Source organism: Petaurus breviceps, unplaced genomic scaffold (genome assembly GCF_028583685.1).
Source record: "Petaurus breviceps papuanus isolate PSGF00001 unplaced genomic scaffold, PetGlider_PUasm1.0 140, whole genome shotgun sequence".
NCBI classification, from domain to species: Eukaryota; Metazoa; Chordata; class Mammalia; order Diprotodontia; family Petauridae; genus Petaurus; species Petaurus breviceps.
The window spans coordinates 49,590,132-49,602,814 of NW_027185698.1; the positions used below are offsets into that span (position 1 = coordinate 49,590,132).

At 41.5% G+C, this 12,683-nt stretch overlaps 1 protein-coding gene across 2 annotated transcripts in view; it reads right to left on the minus strand.

Moving 5' to 3' along the window:
• Nucleotides 1-3,318: 3,318 nt before the first annotated feature.
• The window catches only part of TMEM175 (transmembrane protein 175), a 41,017-nt gene continuing 31,652 nt past the window's right edge, over nucleotides 3,319-12,683 (minus strand). For both annotated transcript variants that reach the window (XM_069072509.1, XM_069072519.1), the window contains 3 exons: nucleotides 7,680-7,758; nucleotides 5,745-5,883; nucleotides 3,319-4,777 (listed from right to left, as the gene is read on the minus strand). In XM_069072509.1, coding sequence (XP_068928610.1) covers nucleotides 4,114-4,777; nucleotides 5,745-5,883; nucleotides 7,680-7,758 — 882 coding nt within the window. In that variant the 3' untranslated portion in view covers nucleotides 3,319-4,113. The remainder of the gene's footprint in view (nucleotides 4,778-5,744; nucleotides 5,884-7,679; nucleotides 7,759-12,683) is intronic.

The window sequence follows — 12,683 nt, forward strand, 5'->3', positions numbered from 1 at the left end:
CCTTTCCCTCACAATGAAACTGAACATAGTATGGCAATATGGAACTCCTGTTACAAACTAAATAGCAAAAGCCCTGGCCTTAACACTATGGGTACCAAGGGTAAATGCTCCTAACGTTCTACCCAGATTTATTGGCTGTCTCAGGCTTCACACTTTCATATCCATCACATACTTTGGCTATCCCCACAGAGACTTGACTGATCCATGATGTATTAGCACCATTCCTATGATCCCAAACGACTCTGGTAAAATTCCTGGCACTTTCCCTCCATTTATCTGTTCCCTACACCATGTGCTGTGGGAGTATCCAAGGGATCACCTCCTGCTCTGAAAGGTACCATCTATAACCTCTTCAACTACAATGCCCTTTTCCCTCTACTATACTCACAGTAATCTGGTCTTGTGTTACAAGTAGTAGTTCCTGCATTTGGGTTCAGGCCAATGTACCTCTACCAACTATCTGTGCCCAAAGCTCTGGCCCCAAACTTTATTGTAGCATCTGAAATCCAATTCAAGGTCACATTAAGGGAAAGCTATCAAGACCTGTATGAAGTCTGGAGCCAACAACTTCCCTTCATAGGGGTGAAGTGTGAGAGGTGGAGAGAAGAGAGAAGAGAGATCGAGGGGTTTTTCTCTTTTCAGATTCTTCAGTCTCTGGGTTCCTCTGACTTCCAACTCTGAAAGAAAAGATGCATGATGCGACGTTTTCTCTTCAGGCCATAAAGGGAGAAAAGAACTCTGGGGAGAAGCTACCACGAGAGGAGCTGGCAATCTCCATAATGTCCCTTCGCCCAGCTTGCTACACTAGAGATCTTGGGGAATTTTTCCCCTGGGTGAGATTTCAGATTTTCTCTCTTGATTGAGATTCCACCTTCCCACTGGGAGAGTTCCTTCACTCTGTATTGTTTACTATATTTTCCTGTGTATACTTTCTCTAATTTGTTTTGCTATTGATTTGGATAAATTCCCTCTCTCCCCCCCATTTGCTATATTTGTTTATTATGGTATTTGGTGGGGAGTCAGGCCTTAGATATAAAATTTGGGGGTCCTTCTTTCTCCATTAATGAATAGTGACCAGAAGTTTAGCTTGAATCTGAAAACTACAACCTTTAGGCTAATATTTAAGGGAACAGATAGATATAATCCTAGTCTGGTACCCATCTCTCTGAGGAGAGCAGATTTAGGACCTCTGGTCCTAACTCCCTGCTTCTTTTACTGGTAGAAATTAAAATCTCCCTTGGTGAAGGTGGTGGGGGTAGGGTGGGGTGGGAGAGAAAAGGCTAGAGATGTTAACTTGCCTTCCTGTGATTCATACATAACTCCATATGCTACACGTCAGGGACAGCCTTTGCTGCAAGAGCACTGAGACCTGTCATCAAGGTTTTCTGCTGGTCAGAACTGTTTTGTATGGTAGAGATAAACTCTTGGAGTATTTGGCTTTAGAAATGGGAGGGCATCATGCCTTTGTTGATGCTAATAGGTTTCCTTCCTATAGAGTAAAAGGGCTCATTTCCCCTCTTTCAATTTTTCCCCTTGGGGAAAGGGAAGAGAAGCCCTATTAGTTTACAGGAAAATAAGGTGATGGAGTGGTGGTGGTGGTGAAGGGGAAGGAAATAGGCATGTATTAATCTCCTACTATATGCTAATTAAGCATGTTACATATATCTCATCTGATTCTGAAAATAATCCTGGGAGATAAAGGCTATTATCTCCTTTTTGTAGTTGAGGAAATTCAGACAGAAGAGGTTAAGTGACTTGATCAGGATCACACAGCTAGTAATTGTCTAAGACCAGGTTTGAACTAAGCCCTTTCGGATTCCAGGCCCAGTGCTCTATCCACTCTGCAGCCTAAAGCAAGGAAGGCAGGAACTGTTTTTGGGAGGGTTCCAAAGAGCCAGTGCAGAAAATAGAGAGAAACAGGGTTTACACTGTTGCTGTTTTGAAGACTAGTCCTCCATGAGCTGTAGAATGCCGAAAGAGGAAGAAGACAGTACACAGCAGGGCTATGGTGGTCCGCACTGAGTATCTTTTCCTGTTTCTTGGTGGATATGCTGACCCTCTTTTCAATGTGTTCTACAAGAAATCTTTGCCAGGTCTTACTGTTAAGCAGTCCAAAATTTTGGTCTGAAAGAACATTATTATATGATCACTAGATGGTGACTATATCACACAGATAGGGCCTTCCTCCCTCAGCTGCTGAAATCACAGTAAATAAGGGGAAGGTAAGAGATAAGGTATGTATTAGTTTGCTAATGAGATGGCAATATGTCTATGCCCCAACCCGCAGAGTAAAAAAAAAAAAAAGTCTGATTAAATTAGGTGGGGGGAGAGGCTTCAAATCAGACCTGCCTAGCTCCTGGATGACTCCCCTACCTCAGCTTAATCTGCCTTATCATGGTGGCAATGCCTCCACTCCTGGGGCCTCCTCCCTGGCCTATTTTGGCTCCTTTGAGGAAATAGCTATTGGAGGCATGCTAACTTTAAACCAATGCTAGCTCAGGACTCCCTGGATTATTTTACCTTGCCCCTGTGAGGGTATTCCCGCCCCACTCTCATCTTCAGCTACCTTTTTGTGTTGTTTTTTTCCCATTCGAACATAAGCTACTCAAAGGCAGGGACTGTTTGTCTTTTTGCTTATATTTGCATTTCTAGTGCTTGGCAGTGCCTAGCAAAGAGTAAGCATTTAGTAACTGTTCAGTCTACCATCTCTTTCTCTCTGTATCTTGGCACTGGTTGGTTGAAGACTAACCAGACTTGGGGTGGCTTTTCAAAACCTAGCCCTGCCAGTCCTGGAGGAAGTGGGCAGTTCCAGGGAGTAAAGGCAGGGTGGGACCCTTGTGCCTCTGCTATAGGTCAGCAGGGCAGGTTAACCATGTGCCAGGGATGCTGTGCAGAGGACTCAGGAAATTCCTCTAAATTTTCTACGAGTTCTAGGTCACCCCAGTGAGGCATTCTGAGCTGTCCGCTGCACTGCTCCCCATTGCAGTCTTTTGCTGCCAGTGGACAGCATCTTCCGCCTGGCCCTGTTTCCTCTGTCTTGCATGGTCTCTCTCTGTGCTGTACCACACTTGTTTTTATCATTCACACAGTTCCACTGTAAGATCCCCAACCCTTAATTTTATATGAGTAAAGTAAAATTCAATGTCTTTTGAGCAAAACAGTCATTAAAATGTTTGGTCTGAGGATGCTGGAAATGAGCTATTTCAGGTTATGAAAAAATAATGTAAAAAAAATCAGAGTTGGTCAAGTTCTAAGTTCTTGGAAGAAAAATTGTTATCTTTCTATCAAGAAATAGTAAGCAATAAAACTCAAGGATATGTTACCATTGAAATTAGTTTTATTTATCAACAAAGTATGATATGATACAAAGGGCAAAGAGAATTTTTCAGATGGTGAATTATGATATGAAATTACGCACTGTCTTCTTTACAGGGACTTTAAAAAACCTAAGGATTATCACAGCACAGCTAAGGGCTTTCATCTCAGAAACTTCACAGTTACATATGACATAGGATGAAAGACAGCCTGCACACAGTGTGAACCTATTACATGTAAATATGTTGCTTTCCCAACTGCTGAACATTGGTTCTGTGGAATGTTCGGATCTAAGTTTGCAGATGCTGCAAACTTCACACTAAGAGTGATGCTATTGGACACTGCTGCTCAGAGAGCTTGTGGGGAAGTGCTGAGAGCAGGTACTCAACATGCTGCTTGAAAGTGGAGAATTCAGGTGGACCTAGAACTGTACTGTGTCCTTCACCTAGAAGGACGTTGAGTTCGAAACGGCTGGTCCATACGACCTCCTGTGATTGCTCCCAGAAGGGGTTCCTCTGTCAGCAGGCCCACCATTCCATTTTATTCTACTGGGAAAAGCACTAGGTTAAATAGTCACTAAGGAAAACTTTTGATCTTCTCCACAAATGCTGATCTCTGAGTCTTACAAGGAGCAAAAGTGTGGCTTTGGGGTGACAACCCACAGCAACAAGACCACAAGGAAAGAGCTAATAACAAACGGCTGACTTTGGAGCACAGATCGTTCTTCTTGCTTCATTTTCGAAGAGATCAAAGCCCCCAGAACAATTTCACGCAGCCAGCTTTCAGCAGAGGACTGGGTCATGACAGTATCTCAGCTGCACACAGTCTTGTCTCCTCATCTCGTAACAGGGTCTCCTCGGGTCTGGTCAGAGTGATCACTAACCTTAAGATGGCCAGTGCAATCCGGACAAGGATGCGCAGGAGGAGGAAAGCAAAAGGAACGATGATCTGCATGAGGTGGAAGATGGTCGTACTGAATTCACTGAGGAAGCAGGTAGAAGAGAAGGCCACAAGGCTGACACAGGGGTAGAGGGCGAGCTTGGCAAACATAAAGGCGTGTTCCTTGCCCCCATACCTGGCAAATGGGTGCAGGGTCTCCTGCTCATTCAATAAAGCTGTGGTCCAGATGGCAAACTGGAAGATGCCGGCAAAAAACGTGATGACACAACTGACGCGGATGCTCTCTATTTCACTGTGGGACTGCTGGGCAAACTCTGTGGTCTGCTGATAAGCAAGTGGGAGCCCACCAATGAAGGCCAAGGAAAATGTGTTCAGCAGGCCCATGAACTGGGTCGTCTTTCTCACATGAAGGAAGAGGGAGTGGTGGACAAACCACAGGAGACCAATTGTTACAAAGGAGCCAAAATAGGCCAGGAAGTTTGGTCCATATTCTCTCAGTGCTTCAACAAGGTTGCCATGAAATTTTTCTTTAACTTCTTTGGCATCAGGAACATTGTCCTCACTGTTGATATTTAAAAACAAAATGGTCATGTCTATAAAAGAGTCTCATAAAATTGGCCTAGCAGTAGTCTGAGAAATAAGAGAATCCAAAGCCTCCAACGGGCTGTCAGGATCCAGGATTGCTAGGACACAGATGTGTTCAGGCTTGTTCCTCTCTCCTTTGTTCTGATCACTGCCATCACTGGCCTAAGGTCCCATCTGCATCTCAGTGTTTCCCCAGCTCTGCTCTCTCACTAGGTAGTCTGGCTCTTTGTTGGCCACCAGTGACCTCTTTTCTACCCTCCACAGTCAGTGTCCTTGGTACACTGAATGTGAAAATGACTACATGCCTCTTATTAGTGATCCCAAATGAGATTTTAAATCAAATATCTTTCTATGTGCTTGCCAGAGACCTGAAGCCCATCTGACTAACTGCAAGTCCTCTGCTTCAAAGCCTCCTTTTCTAAGCCAGAAAACTCTGTCACATTTCATTGCTTATCTTAGGAAAATGCCCATTCTGTCCAGAAGACTAGTGGGTGAAGATTCCCAAGCTGGGCAGAGGGCTGGACAAGGTGACCTCTGAAGTCCCTGCTTCCTCTCAGATTCTGTGAATCTGCTTTTATACAACAATCTTGGACTTCCCAAGGGCATATCAAGAAACGAAAGGTGGACAGATTCATTAGTGATGTTTGTATAGCTGAGGTTTAATGATAGGCCATCAGTAATTACTGATCTATGCTGTCTGTCTGGGTTTCACAAGAATGTTTATGTTTTACCAGTTCTGCTTTTTATATTTGGATACCAAGATCACTGATATTATCCTATGCTCAAGTTATAACTAAAGCATAAGGTTAATTCCAAAGCAAGTGATCAGGGTAACCAAGGGCCCCATGTTGTCTTTGCTTAGGACCGAGCTACCACATGTAAAAATGTAAGCATCACTCTGTATCTATAGAAGTCTGAAGCTGTCAGGCAGGACAAAACCTTACCAAATGTCCAGGATGAGGAGGGTCGCTACAATGGCATACACACCGTCACTGAAGGCCTCTACTCGCTCCTTACTTAGGGGTTCGTGGATGTTAAAAGTGAAAAACTCTAAGCTCTGAGGCTGCTCTTCTGGTTTGGTACCTGTCAGTGCACAAAGCAGAGGGCTAAGTGATAGTCATCAGTCCAAGCTCTTTCCCACCTCACCCCACCCCACCCCAGACTCTGCTTTGTAGGTTCCTGCCTCTCTGTCTTCCAACGTCCAGAAGTGGAATAAATCCAAGGGCTCAGGTTACTCTTAACTCACAAACAAAAATAACTTCCTTTAATACACTTTTAAGGTTGACAATGTGCTTTTCTCACAACAATCCTGTAGGGTATGTAGTAAAATATTATTATTCCTATTTTACAAGTGAGGAAATTTAGGCTCAGAGAGGATAATTTACTAGCTGATGGTTGTGCTGTTGGAGCTAGAATTTGAAACAAGACCTGTCTTTGTCCAGTGCTCTTTTTTGCTACACTATCTAATTAAGGCTTTGCCTTTTAAAAAATGGATAGGTGCCCTCCATTGGTGGGGCAATATTCTCTGACTTGAGAATTAGAAAATGTGTGGTAGGAGTTAAGTGAATTAGATTTTGGCATAGAGTTATCTATACACAATGATATGTTCAGAAAAGTTTAACAACCAACTCCTGTATGCTTGATACACTTCTAAATCTAATCTGCATTATTAACATTTTCTTCATGATTTTTAAGTCCATACTATCCAGGAATAAGAAACCAACTTCCAATTTGTAGCGTGATTTCCAAAGTGTAAAACTGTATGCTCACACTAAAAATTTAACCACAGGCTCTTTTGAGACCTGTTTGAGCTAGCTCCAGCACACCCCAGGGATCCTCAGCATGAACCTGTTAAATGACTGACAGAATCTTTCCAGGGTGTCTGCTTAGGATCTATCTCAAAAATGGTGCAGTATGTAATGACACAGGCCCAGAGATAAAGTCTGAAGGCTCTCAGGTGAGGTTCTGATGACTCCATGTTTTCCACTTGGGACACTGAGCTGTGCTTGTTAAATAGGTATGAAGTTCCCTCAGTAGCCATTTGATAACACCCAGTTCCAAATAGTCAGGAACAATCTTCATCATATCAGAATTCATAACAATTTCTTTGTGAATCTTGTGCCTCAGAATGGTTAAATCATTCAGAAGAACTCAGTGCCCAAACAATCTGTTTTCAAACTGTCACAGAGGGCAGAAGAGATGAATAACATTTCAGAGATTTGACATTATAGTATTTTGTAACATCAAATTATTAAAGAAATGTGAATTATTATATAAAGAGGAGACAAGTCAGGCACAGAGGAGTTAGGCCACATTGGAAGTCATTAGATGACCCAGGTTTCATGCCCACAAGTTTGGGTCTTAGCACAGGGTTCTGCTACAGCCAGCACAGCATGGAGCATACAACATTACGCTGTGGGTGAAATGATCTGGGTTTTTAATCCCTGCTCACAAAGTTGTTGTAAGGATCAAATTAAATGAGGGAAGGGAAGCACTTGGAATGCAAAGTATGACACAAACATAAAAGTGGAGCAATTGAGGTACAGGGAGAAGAATGGATATGTAGTAAGAAGACCTGGGTTTGAGGCCCAGCTCTACTACAGTCTGAACCAGTTTCCTGATCTGTAAAATGGGGATGATAATCCCTGCCTCTCTCCTTTCCAATGCTGCTCAGATAGTCTAATGAAATAACCTGTAGAAAACACTTTGTAAACTGCACAGTGCTACACATACATCAGTTGTTATTATTATGATTATTTCCACAGGGGCACCTTGCCTCACTTAGAAACAAGGGCTTAGCTGTAAAGCACAGGAAGAGGCAGGGATTAGCTGCTGTCATTGCAACTGGTGTCTATTACACTGAAACACGGGTTACCTACCAACAAGTTTGTTTCTGCACCACATGATGAATCTATTGATGTAGGGAAGGAAGATGACAAGGCCAAGAAGAAGGTAAGACTAGAGGAATAAATAAAAACCATTAGCTTCATGTTTTCATTTCTGATAGTTTTAACATATTTGTACCTTAATTCAACCATGTTAAACAAACCCTGTTAGTCAAACACAGACGATATTTAAAGCACAGAATTGAAAGCACTCAATGAATCCAGTGTGAGGTATAAACACGTTTTATCTAGGGACTGTTTGGGTAGGATCCAGCTGAGTACAGATTCTAGAGGAATCATGCTACTCAGATTCATTCCTCAGTTGCTCTGATGGGTAAAAAGTGGGCTGAACTTGAGGGGATCCTCCATGTTTTTCATAGTATAGGATTTCCTAGAACCACGGAAGGTCAGAGCTGGCGGGGGTCTTGGAGGCCATCAGGTCCAAATCCTTTTTTTAAAAAAATTGATGTGGAAACAGAGGCCTAGAGAGAAATTTGCCATGTAACTAGTCAGTGGCAGAGCTGGGACTAGAACCCAGGTTTCCCATTCTTTAATCTGGGTTTTTTCCACAATGTTGTGCTGCTATCTTTATTTAAATTGCCTTTGGAAGAAAGTGCCCCTCTATGTTACAAGCTATCTAGCCATACTGTTCTGGTGAAGAACTGTGGAGGTCTGAGGCCACGGTGTTACATTCCCTTTCTTACTGCTGGGTAAGGCAACATTGAGTAGTAGAAAGAATAGTGTCAGGAAACCTGCCTCTTCGTTGTCACTGAGTAAGAAAACAGATAAATATTTGTACATTTTTTTTTAAAGCAACTGGGGTTAAGTAACTTGCCCAAGGTTACACGGCCAGGTTTTTTTTTTGGTGTGGGTGTTAAATATCTGAGGCCGGAACTGATCCCGGGTCCTCCCGACTCCAGGGCCGGCACTCTTACTCACTGCACTACCTAGCCACCCTGTACATTCTTAATTATTGTAAACCAAGATCTTATTTGGGGTAGAAATATTCTAATGGGATATCTTAGAGAAGTTTTAAACAGATCACTGAAAAAACTGTTTTTGCTTGTCTTTAAAAAGAGAAGGAAGATCTTATGGAGTTCTAGTCCTCAGTAAGTTCTAGGTATCAATAACTGGCTTTGCCACAAACTCAGTAACACTAGGCATGTCACTTTCCCTTTATAGGCCTCAGTTTTCTCCTCTGTCAAAAGGTTAGTCTCTAAAATCTCACTCATCAATTTCTGACAGACTATGGTTCTAGTCAATAAAGGCTGCTAAATGTCTATGTACAAAACACTGCTGGGCAGGTGGGATACAAAGGCACAAATTAAACAGCTGCTGCTCTAAAAGAGCTTACATTCTACCAGGGAGAGAAGTTACTAATGATTCGGGAAGTGTTAGGGAGATTAAGAAAGGCTCTGCTGGGGAACTTGGTTTTGAATTGAACCTTGAAGGAAGCTAGAGATCTAAGAAAGTGGAGATGAGGAAGCAGGACATTTCAGGCATAGGGGAAAGCCTGTTTGTTGCAAAGGCAAAAAAATGGGTGACGGAATGTTCAGGGAACAGCTGAAAGAACAGTCTGGCTAGACTGATCAGTGCACTTCAAATGTGGAAAGATAGAAGACAGAATGAACAAGTCTTGGTAAATGACTGGTTGAAGGAGGTTAGGGAAAAGGAAAAGTCAAAAAAGACTCAGATTATGAACCTAGTTAAATAGAAAGATGGCAGTACTCTTAACAGAAAGAGGCAATTATGGAAATGGGGTGGGTGGAGGGAAAGATAAGGAGTCTGTTCTGAATATCTTTACTTGGAAGCCTGTCTAGGCAGAGTTATCCAGGCCAGGAGCTCTTAAGGCAGAAAGGAGTTTAGAAGAGAGATGAGGTTGGATATGTAGATTATGAAATTTCAGAGCTAGAAGGGGCTTCAGAGACCAACTAGTTCAAAGTGTACTGAAAAAGAATTCCCTCTACAACATAGGCAACAAGAAATTATTTGGCATTTGCTTGAAGACATCTCATGAAGGTTAACAAAATAACTCCTGGGGAAACTCATCCAACTTTTGGGTAGCTCTTGTTGTTAGGAGGTCTTCCTTTACAGTCACCAAGCCTAATTGTGCCTCTTTGCTACTTCTATCCACTTGATCTTAATTTCGTCCTCTGTAACCAAGCAGAATAATGCTGTTCTCTTTTTCACATGATGACTGCCCTTCACATACTTAAAGACAGCTACCCCCCAAGTCTGGTCTCCAGGGTCTGCATCTGGTCCTTCTATGTCGTGAACTAAAAGGACTTCACCATCTATACTGTCTTTCTTTGGACAGAGTATCTACACTTCATTGCTCCTCTTAAAATGCTGCCCAATATTGTGTTAGTGTTCTTGGCTGCCCTCTGACACTCCTAAAAGACCCCAAAATCTTTCCAGATGCATTACCTAGTCACTCATCATCATCTTATATTTAAGAAGTTGATTTTTAAAACTCAACCACAAGATGTTGTACTTATTACTAGAGAGTGGTAGAAAAATTCCAAATTCAGATTTTCTTTCTGGATGGGGAAAATGCAAGTCATATTTGATGTTTTGGGGAAAGCCCTTAAAGTCCTATCTGGTCTGTCAGAGTGAGCCCCCAAATAATATGTGGTTTATGTTTTGGGGGTTCTTCAATATTTTGGGGCCTAGATTTTCTACACTAGCCATGGCTGAGTTATGATAGCATTCATGTGAACAACCATATAGGTTAGAGCCCAGTTGGTATAAAACTGCACATATTTTATGTTGGAAAATTAATAGCCCTAATGTTTTGCATGATTTCACAGGTATAACTGATATCACATTTCTTGCTTAATGGGCAAGGGAGAAGCAGGAGAGAGGGAGAGAATTCAGAATTCAAAGTTAAAAAAATGTGCTAAAGTAAATACATAACAAATTTTAAGAATGACAATGTTAAAAAAAATCAATAGTTATTATCACTGCTTAGTTACTGGAGGGTTGAATAGTAGTAATAGAATATGAATCTATTTTTGACCACTGTATTTAGTATAATCTGCATGTAACTCTGCTATCTATAATACCATGGGTGATGTTTAGAAGATGAACCTGTGGGCATGATGTGTTCCCACAGATGGTTCACTGGTACCTGGTGTACCTATCAGCCTCTACAAAGTCTGATTGTCCTATCTCTCACTGTGATATATGGAGGTGGCCCTGGGTTCCCAAAGGCCACACAGGAGAGCGCATGCTCTAGAAGAGCTTCTACCAAGCTTTCTAAGGATCGGTCTAGCTAATTGCAGAGAGGTTCATCCTCAACAGACTGGCCTATTGAAATGGTTGCCTTGGCAACCCATAAAACAAAGAAAAATATCCTGTGTGGTCCACTTTGGCTTCTGCAGGGATGGATGGAGCTGGATAAGAAAGCACAGTGTGCTAATAATCACACCCTATTTGACCTTCTAAAAACACTGACTTCACTGTTGGTTCTCTCTCTATGAAGTTCTTGTCCAGTGACCTATGAGTAGACATACTCCTAAAGGAATGGAATTGTATTAATCTCTATATTCTTGTAATAGATGGAATCAGACCACAAAAAGAAGTTGCAGCTAAAAGGTAAAGGGCTCACAGTTTCTTTTTGGATACACAAATAAAAGATTTATCAGAATGGGTTTAATTATATGCCCAGAGGTGGCAGCAAACATTACTGATGGAGACATTTCCATATTTGCATTATGTTCTGTGTTGCAGTGCTCATGAAAAGCATGCATAAAAATATCATGGATATAACTGCAGTTTATGAATCAACATCTGTTTTGGAAGATGAGGAGGTAGAGAAATTCTTTTTTTTTTTTTAAAGCAATCGGGGTTAAGTAACTTGCTCAAGGTTACACAGCCAGGTGTTTTCTGGGTGGATGCTAAGTGTCTGAGCCCGGATTTGATCCCCAGGTCATCCTGACACTGGAGCCTGTGCTCTTACTCGCTGTGCTACCTGGCCGCCCCGAGAAATTCTATGAAGAACTCAAGACAATCTTTCAAATTAAAAGCATACTTTGGTATTTGGTGACTTCAGTGCAAAGGTAGATAAATGGAAGGATAGTGAAAAATGTGAAAATAAGTTTCAGCAGTAAGAAACAGGAGAGGCTAAAGACTCACAGACAGTACAGAAAACTCATGCCTATATATATCATGAATACTTTCATCAAGAAGAGTAAAGAAATTTTTTTTTATAGTGGGCACTAAACAACAAAACAAAAACTAGAAGTTTTTTACATTTCAGCAGAAAATAACTTGTTTCTAATATGGGAACCATTTCCAATTCAGCTATCTGTGTATAGGCAAGCTATCAACTTATTAGAGCAAAGATCAAAATTAGTACAAAACTAGAAGGGTAAAAATGAGGAAATAATATGGCATACAATTAAAACTCCAATCTGATATATTTAAAACCACTGATAATGAAAAATGAGAAATTGGGTGAATAGGTTTTTGACACAAATTGTAACCATTTTCTTTAAAAGTTTAATTGATATTGAATCTGTTTTAATAACCAAAAAAACCTGCAAATGCTTAGCACTGAAATATGAAATAGTGCTAAGAAGAGAGAAACAGGGTTGGTAAAGGCAATGCTAGTCTGTTAAATCAGAAAGGATGATGAAAGATTATGAGCAGTATCACCTCAAAAAACGGTGAGGTATGCAGATAATGATGAGAAGCAGAAAACAAATGGAAAGAAAGCTTGGAGAGATCCAAGATCGAGAGGACCCGGAAGAGTGAAACTAGAATGATGACACCAAACATGAAAAATGGAAAAGATCTGCAAAGACTCTCAAAGCACTTTTTATTTTGTCATTATCAAGGTCCACATCTTGGCCTCTGGCCTCACAAGCCTGGATGCACTGCATGTGGAAGTTGAAAAAGCATTGGAGAAAATAAAGAGAGGAAGACTAGATGACTATTAGGAGACCATTTCTTTGTGCAGGAGGTAACACAGGTCTGAGGATGCTGAAAAACTGA